A 20,811-nucleotide genomic window follows, 5' to 3' on the forward strand; every position below is an offset into this window, starting at 1 on the left:
GTGCTGCTCGCCCCCAGCGCCCCCGCCCGCAGCTGTGCGGGGCCCTGGCCACGGCAGGGCAGGTGGCCAGGCACGTGCCTCTGCATCCCTCCAGGGCCGCCGGGGCCTTTCCCCTGCACAGCCCACAGGCTCTGAAGGCCAAGCCCCTCTCCTCTGTTTTGGTAACCGCTCCCCCCGCCACCCCACCTTAGCTCCTCAGGACCCCTGACCAGGTGGCCCACAAGGGAGCTCCCTGCGGATCCCTGCCTCAAGGCCCCGGCCCCTCCGGAGCCACTCACTGGTAAACACGCTCAGTAAAGCGCTGACCTGCATGGTGCCGGCGCCAGCCCTGGGCCCAGAGGCCACACCGCTGGTCTACAGGGCGCCCTCCTGGTCCTGCCTGCCTGGCCCAGCTCTCCAGGGTGGGGCCCCCCCTCTGGCGGGTCCCCTGACGCTGGGAAAGCCCCACGCCGGCTGGGAGAGCAGTTAGCAGCAGAGCCTGGCAGAAGCCCGCAGGGGCAGGAGGGCACTCACCATCTGCCCCACGCAGACGCTGGCCGCCTCCATCATGGCCCCGTCGGCGATGGAACGGGCCGACTCCTTCTCGATGTGTGGGTTCCCCGAGAGCAGCTCCTCCACCACCTGCCGGCCGGGCAGAGACAGGGGACCGTGGGCCTCCACCCGGGCTGCGGGGCGGGGGGCGCCGGGAGCCCTGGCCGGGCAAGGGGCATACTTTACATTTCGATATTCTTCCAGGGTGATGCGGCCGTCGCTGTCCGAGTCATACATGTGGAACAGAACTGGGGGGAGGGCAGTGGGGGGGCTCAGTCAGGGGGGCAGGAGGGGAGCCCAGCTCCCTGAACCTTCCCGGCTCCTGTATCTACTGCAAACTGAGCAGAAGTCCCCAATAGTGAAACTAAATGTGAAAGCCATAGGTATGGTCAAGGGCAAAGGCCACGGGGCAGAGTGGCCACTTCCTGGTGGGTGACCTTGGGCAAGGGACCCCACTCCTCTGAGCCCCGGTTTCCCCATCTGTAAGATGGCGGCCGCGCCTCCCCTTCATGGCGCTGCAGAGGCTCGGTGAGGGGCAGCGGCGGGCGAGGGCCCCTGGCTGCCTGGCACGCTGCGCGTGGGCCATGCGGCAGGATCGCTGCCATGAAGACAAGTCAGGGTTACTTTACGGTGGTGTTCCTGGCGGAGCCCGGAGGGCAGCCATCTTCTCGGCCCTGGCTGAGCTGGGCTGCCCCCTAAGGGCGTGGGGGTGTTGGGGCCCCTCCCCCACGGGGACATCCGCTTTGTTCCTTTGCTGCCATGACTCGGCACCCCGCTGCCCACGGAGGCCAGGAGCTGAAGGGGAGGGGACCTCTCGCCGTCTGGGCTCGGCCTCAGGCTCACGAAGGCCCCTGCACTGGCATTTGTCCAGCGCTGACCAGAGGCCCTGGTCAAACATCCTTTCCTCTCGTCCTCACAGGAACCCACGAGGCCAGGGCTGCCCCGAGCCCATTTCTCAGACTGGGCTGTTGAGGCTCCAGGAGGTTAAGGTGTTTGCCCACGGCCACCCTGTTAAGGGAGGGGAGACCAGGGGCTTGGACCCAAGTTCATCTGATCGCGCAGCCCCTGTGAGCCCAGACCTGGCCCTCCCTTCACCTGGAGGCCACAGACACCCCACCTTGGGACACCCCACCTCGGGACACCCCACCCGGCAGCTCCCACCAGCCCGCACATCCCCCATCCAGAGCTAAACACGGCCTAGCCCCGCCGTGTCCCTTTTCCCGCTGGCCAGTCTGTTGGGGGTGGGAAGGTAGAGAAGGATGTCAGAGTCATGGGAAAGTCCACGGGGAAGGGACACGTGACACGGGCCACCTGGGCCCCTTCTGCCGCTGGCTGGCCTGGACCACAGCCAAGCACTCTCCACAGCCTGGGACGGCGGAGGCTCCTCCGGGCAGATCACCCGCGGCCCCGCAGGGACCGTCCTGTGAGCCCGCACACCACGGCCGCGCGTGGGTGGGGAAGAAACACACTTTGAGGGGACCCCTCCCGAGGGCCAAGGACACTGCCTGTGTCGTCTCAACGAGCCTCCAACCAGCCGGGCTTCACCATCAGATCCCCACACTCAGGCTCAAGGTCACACGGCCGCCCAGGGGAAGAGACCGGATTGGAACCTCGGTCTGTTTGAACCAAGGGCCTTGCTCTTTTCTCATCCACAACCTCTTCTGTTCCCAGGAACCTCCAGCTACTGAGGGGTGTTCAGGAGGCCGCCGCCACAGGGCAACTACAGGGGACAGACACACCTGGCACCTGCCGCAGGCGGGGCAGCTGGGTCCAACCTCCCCGCCCACTCGCCACACCCCCCACCCCCATGCAGAATGCGGAGGGGCACGCACATCGCAGCTTCTCTTTCCGGCACAGCTGCACCTGCTCCTCGTCCATGGTGATGTCGATGGGCCGGAAGTACGCCATAATGGTCAGAAAGTCCTCGAAGTTGATCTCGTCGGCCAGGCCGCTGGGCCCCTTGCGCAGGTTCCTGTGGGAGCAGCGAGGGCATGATAGAAATGAATTAAAAATGACCAACAGCTCAGAGAACTCGGCTCTGCGGGATGACACCTCCCCCTCCATGGCTGTCCTAGCCTTGGGTGCTGTTTCCCAGCAACCTGCTGGTGGGGGCACGGGGGTGCCGGGAGGTTCAGCCGATCCCCTGTGAGGTCCTCCCAGAGCTCACCGCCGGGGGCTGGGTGCAGGCTGCCTGGCTGTGCAGGCGTGGGCACTCCCGCGTGGGGAAACCGAGGCACAGAGCAGGACTCCCCCAGACCCACCCCCTGACCCTTTCCCTTTAGATCGGGGATCGGCAAACTGCAGCCCACGGGCTGCCTGTTTCTGTACAGCCCATGAACCAAGAAGGGTTTTTACATTCTGAAATGGCTGAAAGAATATTTGGGGGAAAAAAATCTGAAGGAATAGCAGCATTTCACGACAAGTGAAAATTACATGAAATTCAAATTTCAGTGTCCATAAATAAAGTTTTATTGGCATACAGCCATGCCCAATTCCTTTACATATCGTCTGTGGCAGCATTTGTGCTATGAAGGCTGAGTTGAGCAGCTGTGACAGAGCCTAAAATATTTGTCCCCGGCCTTTTACAGAAAACGCGTGCCGACTCCCGCTCCCTGGCGGCTGGCTGAAGCGCCACTGAACCAATCGGCAGCCCCGAGTAACCCGTTTACTACCCAAACGCAAAGTTCACCGATGATTTCAGGTTTTTTAAAATAAGTCAGGGCGGGTTTGAGGCTGTCCCTATAGATGAGCTTTTCTTAAGGGGCAAGAAAGGACTGGCGTTCGGGGTGGGCTCAGGGCGCACGTGACGCTGGGTCTGCCCTGCGCCCTGCACAGCGCCTGGCACACAGGGGGTCCGCCGCAAACGTGCGTGGCAACACCCGGGCCGGTCCCAGGCCAGCGTGGGTCTTGAGACAACAGCTTTGGGGTTGGTTTCAACCAAACACAGGCTCCTGACCCCTGGCCACCAAGCCCTCACCACGGACTGACTTCAACAGCCACAGTCCGGCGGCCATCGGAAGGGCGGGGAGGGTCCCCTGCTCTTACTGGGCATCCTCGCAAAGGGACACGTCTCCCGCTGGCCCGGGACAGCTAACAGTTACGGGTTAGTGCTCCAACTTTGCTTGGGTTCCACCTGGCTCACGACTGTCCCTCAGTTTAAAAGGAACTGTCTGTGCTTCTCTCTTTGGGGACCACTTACTCTCTTTCAGACACTAACTGACCCAGAAGTGGGCTCCGCGTGTCACAGTTTACATATCTTGCGAGTCCCAGCTTTCCAATGCCAGGAGATTTTCCAGCAAGAGCTGGATCCCCAGCCTGGAACACGGAAGGTGGATGGTGAAAACTACAAATCTGAGGTGAGACGAGGAGGTCTTCCCCCAAACGCAGGGCGCTCAGTCTTTGAGAGTTTTCTCAGTCCCCCCCTTAGGTCTTCTCTCTTACAAAGCTGCCTGCTGCTCCTCCCGACAGCCTCCGTCATCTCAGAGTTCCTGCCAGGGGCACGGACCTAAGTCATAGGATATAAAAACAGCCCCGGGAGTCACCAGGCTCCTCAGAGGCGCCTCTCAGCGTCGGGAGAGGCAGGCCGTGTGTCCCTCTCAGGGAGTCAGAGGCAGACTGCTCCGCCATCTTAGTGTCCCTGGGAGGTCCACGCGAGCCAATGTCATGGTCTCCAAAGGCCGTGAGAGTGCAGAGGGCGAGGAAACGCAGACCCAGCCCCTGGAGCCAGCCGCACCTGCTCTCCGCCCCCATGTCCTAAGTGGGGCGCCCACAGCCAGGGCCCTGGAGGAAGGCCTCTGCATCTTCTGGGGCCGCCTGTGGACTCCCCACTCCCCTGCGCTATGAGCAGGCGAGGCTCAGGAGGCTCAGCGTCTTGCTCAGGCCCCACAGCCCAGGCACAACCAGAGCTGAGCAGTTCAAGTCCGTGTAACTTGCAGCAGATTGGGGAAGTCCTCACCCACCTTATGGCCGTTCCCTTCCTTCCCCTTTCTGCACGTTCTCCCTGTGTGCCCGCAACCCCTGCAGCCCCAGCTGACTCTGAGCCTGAGAACTCAGCTCGTGTGCACCCAGATCCCTGACCCACAGAACTGGTGAGATAATACATACTCATTGCTTTAGACTGCTAAGTTTAGGGCTAATTTGTTATGCAGCCATAGCTAAGTAATACGGAGGCCTAGAGGAGCTGAGTGAGCTGCCCAATGTCACCCAGCGACGAATCCAGAACTGCCTGACCCACCCCGGGCTCAGAGCTCCTACCCAGCACAGCGCCCCCTCTCCTCCGCATCAGCGCGGAGCCTGTTCTGAGCACACGGGGGCTGTGAGACGTTACCAGGGCAAAATATTCCCCCAAGGACAAGGTCACCTGCCACTGGGTGGCTCCAGGAAAAGGGCCCACCTGTTGTCAAAGAAGGCACGGACGATTTTGGATCGGATCGGGTTGAGCTCCAGGTCAGGGACATTGTTGAAGTTCTCCTTGCTGGGTTCCAGGAAGGACATGCACCGGGAAAAGAGGGAGAAAGAAAGCAATGTCATAGGGCATGTCACCACTTAGCAGGGCCCTCAAGAGTAAGTCAGGGATAGGACTAGAACATGCTACACTGATCTGTCGCATCCTCTAACACCCGGACCGGCAGGAACAGGGAGGAACTGAGGCTCAAAGATGCGCTGGGGAATCCAATAAACGTCCTGGACTTTCGCCTCCAGGGAAATAAAGGGATGTAAGAACCGCATGCCATTCCAAGAGCTTCGAGACACTTGAGGCCCATGTACCCCCAGGTAGGGGGACCCTACTTGGGCCACTGTGGGGTCAGAGCAGCAGGGTGCTGGCTTGGAGGTTCAGAAAAAACAGTCTGGCAGGTTCTCGGGGTGTGAGATGTCAGGGTGCCACCTGACCTTGCAATTTCACTCCGTGGTCTCTGGCACCCAAGGGAAATGAGAATGTGTGTTCACATAAAAACATGTGCCTGGATGTTCGCAGCAACATTATTCCTAACAGCCATAAGGCGGAAACACCCAGACGTCTGTTAACAGGTACTTGGATAAATAAAACGCGGGTCCATCCACACAATGGAGTATGATTCAGCCCTAAAAAGGAATGAAATAGGGATATATTTTGCAACACAGATGAAACTTGAGAACATGATGCTAAGTAAAAGAACCCAGACACTGAAGACCACGAAGGGTCTGATTCCCTTTCTATAGCACGTCCGGAACAGGCAACTCCACGGACACGGGAAGCAGACTATTGGTCTCCCGGGCTGGGGCGCTGCAGGCGATCGGGCATGCCTGGTCGGGACCCGGCTTTCTTTCAGGGCGGACCAAGTGTCTAAAGCTTGACTGTGTGCCGTACGTACAGCTCTGTGAAGACACGAAATCCAGGGGACTGGACCTTTTAAGGGGTGACTTGAAGGCTATGTGAGTTGTGTTTCGGTAAAGCTGGCAAAAAATAAAAAGATGCTGACTTGGGACAGGAGAGGGTGAATCAGGCAAACACAGCTGCCCTGTCGCTGGGCACAGGTGTCTCAGGGTTCTCAAGCAGTGGATTTGTGGGCGCGGAGGCAGTAAGTCCCTCACGTACCTGACCTTCCCACACAAGGCCGCCTTTGTTCTCGGGATCTGCTTCCTGTCCACCTCCCCTTTCCCCTCACCCCTGCTCCATGGACTTTAATGGGCAGTAGCCTTGGAAGAGACCCAGGACACAGGCCAGTACTCCAGGGAACGGGGGACAGGCCCCGGGGGTGGGGGGTGAGGATGTCAGCCACTTGAAACCAGAATGGCCAGGCGAAGGTTATTCATTGGACTCAGGACTCAAAACGAGAAGAAAGCGAGGCTGGGAAGGAGGACGTGCCGCTCACGCAGAAGATATGCACTGTGACAGTCGAGAGGTTCCCTAAACACATGCTGGCCCCTCTGCCCCCTCGTGCAGTAAGAACCTGGCCCTAGGCCCGGACAACCTCTGTCCTCTGCACCCCCGCACGGCTCCCGTCCCCTACGCGGCGCTTCCGGCGTGGCCAGCGTTCAGTGTCTGGGCACACTCAGGAGCCTGGCATCAGTGGATGCTGACGTCTTAGGTTCCTGGATATCCAGTGCTGAGGAAGGGGGAGACCCAGGACTGCCGGCCTGGAGCAAAGGGAAGTGCTACTGAACCATGAAAAGGAATGCGGTGCCGGCACGCGCTGCGAAGCAGGCGAACCTCGGAAACATGGCACTGAGTGAGAGGGGCCAGACACCGAAGGTCGCATACTATGCGGCTCCGCCCACAGGCCACGACCGCAGCAGGGAAACCCACAGAGACAGAAAGCAGATCGGCGGTTGCCAAGGGCTGGGGAGTTGGGGGTGACGGCTCATAAATACGGCACACCTTTTGGGGGAGATGAGAATGTTCTAAGCTAACATTTATGTGAATTGTATCTCAGCACACAGCTCCTCTGATAGCTCATTCCAGGGATCTGCTGCCGGGGAAGAGAGCGGGGGGAGAGAGGACGGAGGTAGGAAGGACCTCATGGAGCCAGGCTGTGCATCGAGGAAAGAAAGTCAACCACAAAAGGAGGCCTGACCTCGCGCTGAGTGCAGAGGGGGCGAGGCAGGTGCTGGGCATCAGCAGGCCCGCGCAGCTGCCCTGGAAGTGTGGCTGCTTTGGCTCCCTTTCTTGCTAGGGCCCTGTGAGCACCGCACTCTGGAAGAATCCCACCTCCTCCTCACCACAGTCATCTACTGACTCTCGGAGCCCCCATTTCTCATCTGTGAAATGGGTGCAAAACTAGCACCTCCCACGTCAGAGGGGATGTGAAGTCAAGCACAGCTCAGGGCTGGTCCGGGCCCTGCCCCACCAGGCACCTGGACGCAGGCCAGTCACAGCCATGTCTCCGAGCTGCGGTCTCTCCTCTGTAAAACGGAGACGGCGGGACCACCAGGCAGTATCACGGGGTTGATGAGATGGCTAAATGGAGAAATGCACGTGAGGCGCAAAGTATACGGCCTGACAGACACACAGTGAGCTCTTAATTTTAAAATAATGAGAGTAAGGATTGTAATGATACTAGTAATGGTATGGACAGCAGCTCAACGCCTCTGTACTCCCAAAGGGCCAGCTACAGCTCCAAGAGCTTTATGTTATTATCTCATAAGGGAGGAGCTTATCTCCATTTCAACAATGGAGAAACTGAGGCAGAGAGGTGAAGAGACTTCCTACTGCTAAGGAGGATACGGACGGACGGACAGACCTGGGCAGCCCACGGCAGCCCTGGCGGGGCAGTTCCCCCAGAGCGTCAGGGTTGTTTGCCCTCAGGGACTCCCCCACCCCATTTACTATTGCCAACCTCCCCTTTCAACAAGTTGGGCACCGGCCTTGCACCCAGACCCTGGGAAAGGCTAACAACAGCTCCACGCCCCATAAATGCTGGTTTCGGTCTTACTTTCCCTCCTCCCTGCTCGCCCCCAGGTGCCCTCTGCGCAGGTTGGACCAGCTTGGCTGCAGGCGTCTGAGTCATGGAACCGGCTCTACTTCGCCTGGGAACAGGTCCTTGCTCTGGGCCAGAGCTGCCCAGTGACCAGCAGGGGCGGCTGACCCAGAAGGACGCCAGGGCACGCAGCTTCGCGCCTCCCCCGGGGGCTGGAGCCCGGGGTCTAGTTTCCCCCTGGCATCCCAAGAGCGTTCTCCATGCCCGGCTCTGCTACATGCCTCCCCGTTTTAGGGGCAAGAAAACAAGGCCCAGAGAGGTGCCGTGACTAAGCTGCGGCCACACAGCTAGCAGGAGAGCTCCAAGCCCGGCTCCGACCGTGCACTCCCTCACTCGCTATGTACTCGGGACCCAGAAACAGGGCAAGGCCAGCGCCCAGCCCATGAGGGAAGGAAGGGGGAGCTTAGAAGCACCACTGAGGGCTGGCTGGATCCTATTCAAGCCCCGTGGTGTGCATCAGTTTCCGGTGGCTTTGAGGCTCAGCGCAACTGCCAAGTCCTCCTGCGGGTTTGAGGTCTGGGGAGGCCCGGCCACCACCAGGGCTTCCTGACCCCAGAGCCGAGGGCGCAGCAAGGCCCTGCTCTCAGCCGGGAAGCCCGGCCTCCGCGACCTCCGCTGTCAGTCCCTGAAGCACTAAGGGGCTTCCCTCCTTGCTGCCTGTCTCGGCCCCTCCCTGTACTCACTGGTTAGCCTTTGACAGTTCCCACACCGGGCCATGCAGTATAAACAGCAGGAATCCCAGGACCCCCACTGGCCGTGAGGGAGGGACCGCACCTCATTTAGCATCCACCCGTCTTCCCAGGTGACAGCGAGCCCCTCACAGTGCCGTCCCTGGACCAGCAGCACCGATGTCCCCTGGGAGCCTGTGAGAAAGGCAGAGTGTTGGCCACCCCAGACCTGCTGCCACAAAACCTGCCTATTCCCACAATCCCCAGGGGGTCCAGGTGCCTGTTACTGTGGGAAGCGCTGGCCCCTGATTCCAGGGCTGGGGATTCCCTGACCGCACAGTGTGGTTCTCCATCCACCTGCCTTTGCACAGAAGATGCAGTCAGCAAAACGCCCTGGCCCCCTTGCCCCAAGGCCAATGTCTTTTTCAAAAGCTGGGTCACGCACTTTCTCCCCTTCTCCTGAAACTGCCCCATGCCGGACCCGGCCCGCCTCTCAGCACCTGTCCCTGAACTAGGACAGTGGGAATGAGAAGGATTCCGGCTGCTCTGGCGCTGGCGTCGGCAGCGGCCAGGGCACAGATGTGCCCCCCGAGACTGAAGTGGGGACGCCGCAGAGACGGAACCTGGGCGTCGCCGGCAGCGACAAGCACTTGGCAGGCAAACTGCACAGGGACAGACCAGAGAGAGCCGGTGAAAGTCTCCGTGGGGCAACCTTGTGGCGAAGGTGACTCAGGAGCAGAGACCCGAAGGAGGCGGGTCCACAACCCTGGAGGACACCCGGCGATGTCCGGAAGCGTTTTTGGTTGTCACATTGGGAGTGGGTTTGGGAGGAAGCGGCCACACAGGAGGTGGCCCATCGAACAGGAACCTGCGTACACACAGGGGCCTCCGTGGCTCTGGCTTATTATCATTTTTTGGCGGATGGAACGTTTTCCGCAGAGATGTGCCATTTTAATAGGCCCCCAATGTGACTGCATGTCTATGCCACAGTTGGGGCACTAAGGACAGAAGCTGGGGGTCCGGGGAGGAGGCTGCTGCCATAGCCCAGGTGGCCTGAATGGGACTTCTGGGAGGACGGTGGGCGGCTTGCTTGGGGACACAGGAAGTGTGGGACGGGGATGTCCAGTGGACGGGCCATTGCTTCATGAGTCTTGCTCGGAGATGTCCCAGCCCAAGGTACAAGCTGCGAATGAGTCTTCATTTTGGGTCCTTGCCACGGTCAAGACAACCCTCTGTGACCTGCCCCCAACTCGCCAGTTGTCCTCTCACTACTCAGGCTGACAAAGCTGGGCCCCATCCCTCTGCCTTTGAACTTGAGGTCCCCTCTGCCTAGAGCTCCATGCCCTCCACACCCAGCTCCCTCTCCCCACTCTGCTCCCAGCTCCAACGGGCCCCCCACCTCTGAGGCCCCTTCACGATCACACACACGATCTGCTCGGGCGTCCCCAGGGGCGCACCTCTCTGCCTGGTCTTCTTCATCACAAAGTAGAATGGACTCACATCTGTGGGAGTCACGGCCCTGGTCCTCCCAAGCCCGCATCCCTAACAGGAGCCCCCTCAGGGGCGGGGGGAGCCCCCCTTTCGCTCGCCACAGCACCTCCAGCACTAGAACCGGCCGTGGAAGGCCCGCAGTGCAGTGCTTTGGGGAGCAAGAACTGAGTCAGGATGGATCCTGGGGAAAGAACCTCTGTAGACAGAAAAAAGAGAAAGTTTATGCACGTTCTCACTAATAAACCTAAGACCATTTAGAAAGCGTCTTCCTGCTTCGGGGACACCTAGGCACCCTTTCACACCAAAGTGACTGGCAGCTCCCACTCGCACCTGCCCGCCCGTGGCCCGAGCAGCCGTGAGCGGCGCCGCCGGCCGCCTGCTGCTTCCTGGGCAGCTGTCCAAGGGACGGTGGGGTTTCCCTTTTAACCAATGGGCATCGTCCTAGCTGAGGCTTCAGAGGGAAGGCTCGTTAACTCCTGAGATACACTAAATGCTGACAGCGAAACGGCCTCAGCGCTTCCACTGCTGTGAGCAATTCTAAGAAAACAGTAAACTTTTGGTTATTTGACAAGTTAAAAGCAAAGTGACTCAGTTAAAAAGTGAGTTAATTTGGAGAAAAGTGATGGGATCATAGTGGATTGGAGCTCTGGGTATTCTGTCAGTCAGCCAGCTCTGCTGGGAGACTGTACCCTCTCTGGCCTCTGTTTCTTTAAACCAAAAAATTATTTATTTTTAGAGAGAGGAGAGGGGAGGGCGAAAGAGAGGGAGAAAAACATCGATCAGTTGCCTCTCGCGCGCCCCCTACTACGGACCCGGCCTGAAACCCAGGCATGTGCCCTGACCAGGAATCGAACTGGTGATGGTTCTCACAATTTCTCAAAATTCACAAAAATTTCAGTTTGTGGAACAACACCCAATGCACTGAGCCACACCGGTCAGGGCTGGCCTCAGTTTCTGTAATGTGGGGTGATGATGTAAACTTCAGGGGGTTCTTGAGACCCTCAAGGTCACACCCGTGAGCATTCAGCCCTGCACCCAGCACACACTAGCACTCAGTAACGGCAGCAGGGCTCCCATTTATGGGGTCTGCCTGGGCGAGCCTCTGACTCAGTAAAGCAATGCTGAGCGGGGCCGAAGAACGCAAAACAGGCCTTAGCCTCAAGGGATGGCTTTGTCTGGCTCCCTGGCCGGGGGATGGGGGGGGGCCAGGAACGCTGCTCTGCATGTGGGTGCCGCTCCCCCACACCACCACGTCCGTCTCCTTCCCCACGTGCATCTGGTTGCGTTTATCCCAGGAATCACTCCATGTTTGGTGGCTTAACGAATCTAAAAATATTTTTGTCCCATGGCTCTGCCTAATCAGGCCCCTCGTGACTGACCCCCATCGCCACGGCTGAAGGATTCCACCGCGCCTATTTCTGGGTGTGGGTGAGCCGGCCAGGGCGCTATCAGGAAGTAAAAAGTTGCTGTTTAAGACAGTTGCCAGTTAAAGGGCCCAACTGAAAGTAAAAGTGCAAGATGCCATGGTTGCATTTTCTTCATTGTCTACCACCAGTGTCTTTTCATGGGTTATTCGGGGAGGGTTGTCCTTGCCAGATGAAAAGCTTTTAGGACGAGACCAACCGAAGTCCTTGCATGGTAGGTGCTCAATGAATGTGCCAGGTGACATTATTCAAGCATTCCACCACGAGGCCACGAGGCCCCAGGACTCAGTGTTTTGTGGCCAGGGGGCATTCAGATTTGGGGGGCCAAAGAAGAAGAAAAAGAATGCACCATTATGAAGTTTTTAAAAATTAGGTGCTAAGCTGTGAAAGGAACCCAGGGTGGGGCCCCAATGCCCTGCTTTAAAGGCCTCGGGGTAAACTGCCTGCCCCCCGCAAAATCATGTCCTTACATTATTTTCTACAGTTGCACCACCGAACATAGGTAGGAAACAGTGGGTTTGAATTAAAATCAATTTTGGCACTTTTACCTCGTTTGATTTTTTTAAAAGCTACAATCAATGTATTGAAGTCACAAGTTCTGAAACCCAGTCTTCCTGAAGGCTCTAAGTGCAACTTGCAAATCTTACTTGTGTATGCACAAAGTCTGTGGGTTTGCACGGTCACTTTTAATGGGCCTTTTGCACTCAGTGTTTTCAGATACCCCCTGGGGGAGGGTGCGAGGAGCTGCTTCCCAACCCTCTCACAGACCGGGGTGTGGGGGCCACCCTGGGGGATCCCAGTCAACGCCTTTCTCAATGTCCCCACCTGGCCAGCTGCCACCAACAGGTGTGCAAACACTGAAGAAATAAATGCTTTCCCTGCTCCCAAACCCCCACACAACCCAGGCTCCCTGGACATGCCCGGGGATCAGGGAGGTTGAAGGCCTAGCCATAGGTCCTCTAGGAAGCCCTTGGCAGACTGGGAACAGCGCTGGCTACCAGGTCGCAGCCCACGGCTCCCTCCTCTGCCCCAGGAAGATAGGAAAGCCCAGGAAACCGAAGAGCTGCCCGGTCTCCCTTCTTGGGCGTGGAGGGCAGCGGGTTAGGGTTAGGCAAGGGAAAGCCTGGGAGGAGGCCCTTCCTGCAGGCCTGTTTGCATAAGATGCTGCGGTCAGTCCACCTCCTTCCTGCAGGTGGGCGGGGCCGTCACACACAGGAGCCTCCCAGCACAGCCAGTGAGTTATGGAGCAGGGACTGCCACGGTGACAACCATGGGCCCCTCACCCCGGGACGTCAAGGGTGGACAGTCCCAGATGGCAGAGCAGGGAGACCCAGGTCCTCAGAAGTCACTCGCCAAGTCACAGCTTCCTTGCTGCAAGAGCTCAGCACTGGGATCAAATCCCAGCTCCTCCAATTTACAAGCTGTGTGACCTGAGCTCAACACGTGGGCTTCTGAGTCACCTGTCACGTGGGGAGAACAGGTCTCCCCACCACTACTTCCTGCCAGGGTTTACAGGGCAGAAGTAACAGGCTCCAGCTAGACAGCACATAAGCGTGCTTGAATAACAATAGCTGGCATTTGTGGCCATTTGTGCCCAGCCCCAGATAAACCCTTCCACAGGCACTCGGTAAACCCTCTGAGGGTATTTACTCTTTATGATGGGTCTCATCCATACCAAGCTTTATAAATTATAATGGAGTTTCTAGTGCTCATACTCACTCCCTCGTTTCTCGCTTCTGTGCCCATTCATTCACTCACTCACTCACTCATTCAGGCAAATACTCCCAGGGCATCTACTCTGTTATAAGCCCCCAGCACGCACGAGGGCCAGGGAAAAAGTCTTAGCTCCAGCTCCCCAAAGGGCTGGCAGTCTGTTAGGGATGGCGGCTGGAAGGGAGACGGTGACAATTCAGAACGCTGGGATGGGGCACCCCCAGAAGGAGGCTGTGGGGTGCACGCGGTAGGAGGGGTCTCCTGGAGGAGGCAGTGGCCACACCAAGACCTGAGCAGAGCAGAAGCCCATATCTGAAGTCCGTGTAGGACACTGCTCAAGAGCAGGGACGTGCCTGAGGGCACTGGGGAGCCCCTGAGGGCTGGGGAGCAGGGCTGCTCTCTGGGCCCAGGGAGACACTGTGGGGGTCTGCATGCACAGGCAGGTGTGAAAAGGACGATGCACCGAGGCCCTGGGAGTGAGCCTGCAGGGGAGGGGCAAACGGCCGGTGGGTGGCCTGGCTGTGAGGAGGGAGTGGCACGAGCCTAGCCGGGATGGGCTGCTCAGTGCCTGTGGGGGCGCGGCCCCATCCCTCCAGGCCTGGAGGGCCCGCTGGGTGCCGGCCTCTGTGCTGGGTGAGGCCAGCCTAACCAAAACCCTCTCACGCTTGCTAGCAATGCCGAGTCCCAGGTGCCATTCCAGGCTGAATCGAAACCTGCTTTCTAGCAAGGTTCCCCGCTGATCCGCGAACACACTGGCGCTCACTGTCCGCCGGGGAAGCAGAAACAGATGTTTGCGGCGCCTGATACAACAACAAATGCTGAGGCTGCTGCAGAGGAAAGGGGGGGGGGGGCCTTGAGAGCCTGTCCGGGTGCTGGCCAGGCCCGGGGACGGGGAACCGGGACAGACCTTCCTGCTAAGATGCAGTAGACGTGTTGGATTTAGTCAGAGACGGGGAAAGCCTGGCGGACAGACGGCCGGCCGAGGCCAGGTGGCGGCAGAGCGGGTGGCGTTCCACTGCGGTGGGGGACAGACACCAAGCTGCGTTTGCTGAGCACTTACTTCGCTCCAGGACTGTGCTCGCCACCCTAGGCCTCGTGACTCAGCGCAGTCAAGGAGGTTGGTGCTCACGTGCTTGCTGGAAATGCAGAGTCTCAGGTCCCGCCCCAGGCCTGCTGTAGTCAAGCCTGCATTCTAGCAAGTTCTTGGGTCCTCAGCACACATACTCGGTGGAAAGAAGTGGCACAGAATTTAAGGTTTCAGGAAGCCTTTGCAAAGGCCTCTGAGAGGCTGCTGGGCAACAGTCAGGACTCAGATGCTAGAAACTCTAAGTGGGAGGGGCCGCCAATGGCATGGCAGCCTCCCCTTCCCACAGCGTCTGCGCTCTGCCCCCCACTCCCACCCCAGCCATAGATGACCACTGCTTGGGCATCTCAAGGAGGGACATGAATGGGTAGAACAATGGCAGCCCCCTCTGCCAAATGCCAACAAACTCTGCTCAGAGTGGAATCGACTCGCATGCGTCTGCTCATCTTTCAAGCTCAAATCCAACCCAAACGAGCATGCTCACGTCCCAGGTGAGCCAGGCTCAGAGAAGCAAAGCAACTGACCCACAGGCACACAGCCCGCGATACTGAAGAGTCAAAGATGATCGGCTTCCCAAGTCTGGGACTTTGTCTCTGCCTCCCCCGGGTCTGAAAAGGGAAACACATGTGGGATTTGAACCTGAATCTCTTACCAGCCAAGACCCATGGCCCCAGACCCAGAAGAGCAAGAGCCCCAAGCTGGCTCGCGACAGGGCTGGGGCTTCAGTGTGCTGAAGACGATCTTGAGACTGGGGCCTTGACACCCCGCCCCCCACTGCAAGCCGCATGGCGGTCGGGTCCACCAGCACAGGCGCTGGCTGGCACAACAACATGCCCATGAACTTCTGAAGGAATGAAGGATGCCTTGACATTCCCGTGTCCTAATGTCCAGCATGCGAAAGTGTCACTTCTCATTAGACCTCAAGGCACCCAACAGAGCTGTTCTCACCCTGCACCCACCCCTCGGCCCATGGCCACAGGAGGCTAGCCTTGCCCTGGGAAACCACTCCCCCCCCCCACCCGCCCCTCTGTCCCCTCAATCCCTGCCCACTAGCCCTCCCCTTGGCAGATGACCCAGCCCCACCCACCTCCTCACAGCTCTGAGAAAAAATAATTTGCATTTCTGGCCCAAGCCATCGTGATTGGCTCAGACTCAGTCATGTGACCCAATTGAGAGCCAATGAGAAACAGGCGATCTTTTGCTGGGCTCTGCACTCTTTCACTGGGCTTAGTGAGTGAGATAGAGAATTAAAGGTGTAAGTCCTGACGTGTCTTTACATCTGCCTTGGATACAATCAACTTGAGACAGGAAGCCACATGATCCTTGAGACCACCAGAGTCTAAGCTCTGGAGAAGGGTGCTTTGAGAATGCAGTGCACTGGATTAACAAGAGAATTTAGCTATTTACATATCAGTTTCCATAAAGCTTAGTGAAATTTTAAGTCTGTGTATTAAGAAGGAAGTTTTCCTGGATTGTTAAAAGGTGTGTCTTAAAAATTCCAATACTGTAACCTTAAGACCCTGAGTGTTTAGGAAACCCTACCTGTTAGAAAGCTTCTGGTAGAAGAGCATCCACTGCATGCTGGACACTCTGGTTGCTATGGTTCACCTCAAAGCTTCCTCACCAACTCAGATTGACTTGTTGATAGGATCTATCATTGACCTTATTCCAAAAACTCAACCACCATCAAAGACTAAACTCACTGTCCCAGAAGATGACACAGTGCAAGGCATTGGTCCTCATGAAAAACATAACCTACACAGCTTTGAAAAGACAAAAGTTAAAATGCGCAGCGTAGGGCGGCAATTTCTCTCGACAGAAATCGGGAGCTGCCGCCCACCACCTTAACCAAGGTTAGAACTGACAGCCCAGAGGAAGCAGAGTCAAGAGATGGGACTTCAAGACAACACCTGAGCCCCAGACCAGGGCTGCACCCAACAGTGGGCAGGAGGCTGATTCCACAGGCCCTCAATGTGTGCCTGGGATTCCAAGCACCAGGAGCCAAAAGCCTGCTCCAAGGATGTCCAGGAAAGGCCAGGGTGGCTGGCTGGCTCCTTGGTCCCTCCCCTTGTCTTCACTCAAGTTACACTTTTCTGATCCCAAAAGACACAGGTGTGTCTCTCTCCCTCCCAGTGGAGAGCATCTTCTCTAGAAGGGACCAGAAGGATGAAAATAACTCCAGGAAACAGGCATCCTGGGGCTCTTCCGGAGTCCCCTGGTGCCCCGGGAAAGAGAGAAACGGAAAGAGAAGTTCCCCAAGAGCCAGCGCCCAAACCCACTGCCGCCCTTACCGAATGGTGGGCTGGTCTCCACTCAGCTGCTTAAACCTCCGATGGAGCTGCTCGATCTGGTCTGATGAGACTGCGAAGAGAAGAAAAGAAAATGAGAGAGTGAGAGAGACACTGCTGACCGCTGGCTCGGAGCAGCCAGAGGGAGGCTGTGGTTGTTCTTCCGCCTCATCCCCGGCCCCCTCTTCCCTCCATACTCCTGCCCCCTCCCCCCAACGCAAAACCCAGCAACAGATGAGAGAGTCAACACAGGGTGTCCCACCCGGTGGTGCAGCTCCATGGTCATCAGTTCTAACCCCCTTAGCAATAATACAGCCATTTCTGATGGCAGCTGCTCCTGGGACAGGACAATGAGACCCAGGTCATTTTCTCCTCCAGCCCCTATGAGGTCCTATCCTCTCCCGCCCTTGAAGATGGGTCTTTCCTCGCTGAGAAAGGCCCTTTGTGTAGTCCTGTACCCAGAGAAATGCACCAAAGACAAATACCGCAGGATCTCACTTAGATGGGGAATCTAAAAAACAAAATAAACATACAAAACAGCAGCAGACTCGCAGATACAGGGAACAGACTGACAGCTGCCAAATAGCAGGGGGCTGAGGCGGGGGTGGGGGCCGGGGCAGGGGTTGGGTGGAGAAGGTGAAGGGGTTAAATAAGACCGCCCAGGTATAAACACAGCCATGGAGCTATAAAGCACGGCCCCAGGAACACAGTCAATACTATCGCAACAACCAGGTGTGTGCGTCAGGTGGACACTAGACTTACCGAGGGGATCACTTTGTAAGTTACATAAATGTCTCACTACTCTGCTGTACACCTGAAGCTAATACAATATTGAACCAACTGTAATTGAAAAAAAAAAAAAAACAATTTAAAGAGAGCAGTGGGGAGGCGGGCAGTGGTTTGGGCTGCGGCTGGAAGTTGCTTGGGAGACCCGTAGTGAGAAACGTGCAGGGCGCAGACCAGCCCCAGTGGATGCTTTCGCTCAGGTCGGGGCCGCCTGGTGAGTGCTAGAGAGTGATCTGAGGTTGGGTGGCGCTTGTGCGGCTTGGTGGCGCTTGGGAGAGGCTACGCTGTGCACTGAGGCTGGCTGCCCCCGGTGCCAGGCTTGGGGCCCTGATGTGAGCGGACGCCTGTCCCCCTTGGTCCAGGCTTGGGGCCACTCAGTGGAAGCCGAGTTCCAAGCCAGCACTGGATACAGCACCAGGCGGGTTTGGGGCCGCCTGATGGAAGTTACATGCAAGGTGAGACACAGCACTGCTGGTACCAGCCTTGGGGCCTCTTAGCAAGAGGTACAGGGCACGCTGGGGCCAGCCATTGCTTTTGTGGGGTCTGTGGACCTTTGAGTGCTTTAAGAAAGTCCACATCATGAGCTTGTGAGAAAAAGCTGCTGCAAGCAGCTGGGGCCAAGGGCTTGAACTGGGTGGAGTGGGGTCTCAGGGAATCACAGGGGGTGGGAGAGGGTGCTTAAGGGTGTTAGCCAGGTCCATGGAGACTCGGGTATGGCGTCTGCCTGAGCCTGCCATTGGCGGGGGGTGGGGGCAGGGGGTGCTCAACAAAGGGACAATGGCACCTGCCTGTGCGTCCCTCCTGGGAGAGGGCCCCCCGACACCTGCCCCTGCAGCTCTCGCCCTGACTCAGGTCCATTCTGCTCTGCCCCATGTGACCCTGGCTCTCCAGCTGCTGCCCAGGGTGGGAGCTCAAGCACGTGTGTCTGTCAGTGAGTGAGCCCCCCAAGCGAAACGCCTGGGACCTCAGCAGCCCTCTGGGCTCAGCCCCTGCTGGTTTTCCCAGCCAGTGTTATGGGGCCTCTTCTTCCCCTGGGCCTGGGCTGGGGGGCCGAGTGTGGGACTGGGACCCCTCGCTCCTCAGTGGGGACCTCCACGGCTGAGCTACCCCTCCGGATTCTTAACTGCCACACGGGGGTGGGGGACCAGCCCGTTTAGCATCTCTGTGCCTCCTACCGGGCTCCACACGGCTTCCTCTGTGCATCCTTAGTTACAGGACTTCTCCCTGGCTAGTCAAGCCATTCTCAAGGGTGGCTGTTCTATTAGTTGCCACTCTGATGGGGTCGTGTGAGGAGGCGAGCACAGAATCTTTCCACTCTGTCACTTCGGACCAGAAATAAAACTGCCCTTTTTCAAGGCATCATCCTTTTTTAAATTGGCAAAACATACCACAAGTTATTTGACAAATCTGCTTAGGCCGAGTCCAGTTTTTTAGCTGTTATGATGAATGCAGAAGTGAACACGTTCCTGTATTCATCTTCTTATACCTGTTGTATTATTTCTTTCAGGGTAAATTCCTGCTGAGCAGAATTACTGACCTTTTCAAGTTAAGTGTTTTGTTGTGATGGAACACGCATACAGACAAAACTGCATCGCTCACAAGTGTACTGATCCACAATTTTTCTGAGAACAATTTGTGTAATCTGCCCCTGGATCAAGAATGAGAGTATTCCCAGTACCCAGAAGCCCCCACCATGCCTCATTCAGATAGCTACCCACGGCCAAGGGCACCCGCTATGCTGACTCCAGAACCAACCCAACTGGTTTTAGACCACACCTTGGAGGCCACCCAAACTCCTCCACAAATGACACACAGAGGGTGGACCCGGCTGGCACCAGAGCCCCACCAGAGTGACTCCGGCTTTGTAGGGTTAGTCCCTGTACAACAGCTTGTTCTCTGCAGTCCTCTGTCCCCACAGCCAGCCAGCCTGAGAGTCAGTCCCTCCCACTGATGTGCCAACAGCAACCAGGACTCAACTACAACAGGAGGGCACACAAAAACCCACAAGGGACAAGCCTGGAGCTCGTGTGAACAGGGAGAGGGCACCCCTGGGCCTCATGGGGCACCTATTGTATTAGGCCACTCTACCAAGACAGGGAGACAGAGCAGACCTACCTGACACATGGAAACCAACAGGGAATCAGCCAAGTGAGGGGGGAAAAAGTCTCAAGTGTAAAAACAGGACAAAACAAACAAAGACTAAACGAAATGGAGACAAGCAATCTACCAGATACAGAGTTCAAAACACTGGTTATAGGACAGGTAACAAACATAGAGGAAGGATAGATGAATGCAGTGAGAACTTCAATGAAGAGACAGAAACCATAAAACAATAACCAGTCAGAAATAAAGAATAACTATAAGGAAGAATACATTACAGAGAACCGACAACAGAGGAGATGAAGCAGAGGATTGAATCAGCGATTTGGATGACAAGGTAGGGACAAACAGCCAACTGAAAGAGCACAAAAAGAAAAAAGGATTTTAAAAAATGAGGATAGTTTAAGGGACTTCTTGGGGACATGAAGCAAAGCAACACTCATGTCACAGAGGCACCACACAGAGAAGAAGAGAGAAAGAGACCAAGGACCCATTTGAAGAAGCGCTCGCAGGTAACTGCCCTAACGTGGGGGCACAGCCATTAATTACTATTGTAACAACTACGTGTCGCATAAGACAAGGTGACACTCTATAAGTTATGTTCCATATAAATGTCTAACCACTATGTGGTATCCCTGAAACTAATATTGAATGGCAACTGTAATCGAAAAACCTTCTATTTATTTTAGGAATACATACGGTTGTATATTTGATATGGAAATGTGTTCCATATGTAATGTGTAAAAGCAGCATGTTGGGGGAAAAAATATATATATATGCGCAAAAGTATTGAAAGAAAATCTAGACTTGTTTTCCCAAAATAGTAATGGCAATTATCTCTTAATACTGGGATTGAAGCCTTGGTTTTGCTTTCATTCATCTGTTTTTCTAATTCCTTCTTATATACAATCTATACTTATTAGTCATGCAATGAATATTTTAAACACACGATATGGCCCCATGTGGAACAGCCAAGAGATCTTAAAAAATACTGTTACTGAAGAATCATCCACTAGCCACAGACCACGTCCCAGGCACACGTGTCCTTACTTAATCCCTTCCATGACCCTGTGATGGACAGACTGTCCCCATTTTACAGAAGAGCAAACTGAGTCTCAGGGTGGATGCATAACTTGCTTAAGGCCACTAAACTTGAAAGAGGTAGACCCGGGTTTTGGACTCAATCTGTCTGGCAGAATATGTGTGGTTTTATTTTATTATTATTATTTTGTTACCGACACCCTACACTCCCTCCCTTTGGGTGGTCAG

General features: G+C 56.6%; 1 protein-coding gene across 1 annotated transcript in view; it reads right to left on the reverse strand.

The window, feature by feature from the left end:
• The window catches only part of TESC (tescalcin), a 41,250-nt gene that overhangs the window by 5,440 nt on the left and 14,999 nt on the right, over positions 1–20,811 (reverse strand). Inside the window, exons 2-6 of the mRNA XM_054594414.1 lie at positions 16,660–16,729; positions 4,925–5,005; positions 2,364–2,503; positions 718–779; positions 514–621 (exon numbers count right to left, since the gene is read on the reverse strand). Of these exons, the coding sequence (XP_054450389.1) occupies positions 514–621; positions 718–779; positions 2,364–2,503; positions 4,925–5,005; positions 16,660–16,729 (461 nt within the window). The remainder of the gene's footprint in view (positions 1–513; positions 622–717; positions 780–2,363; positions 2,504–4,924; positions 5,006–16,659; positions 16,730–20,811) is intronic.

The sequence above is a fragment of the Pteronotus mesoamericanus genome, unplaced genomic scaffold (assembly GCF_021234165.1).
Source record: "Pteronotus mesoamericanus isolate MK-2021 breed Mesoamerican mustached bat unplaced genomic scaffold, CSHL_Meso_final scaffold_507, whole genome shotgun sequence".
NCBI classification, from domain to species: domain Eukaryota; kingdom Metazoa; phylum Chordata; class Mammalia; order Chiroptera; family Mormoopidae; genus Pteronotus; species Pteronotus mesoamericanus.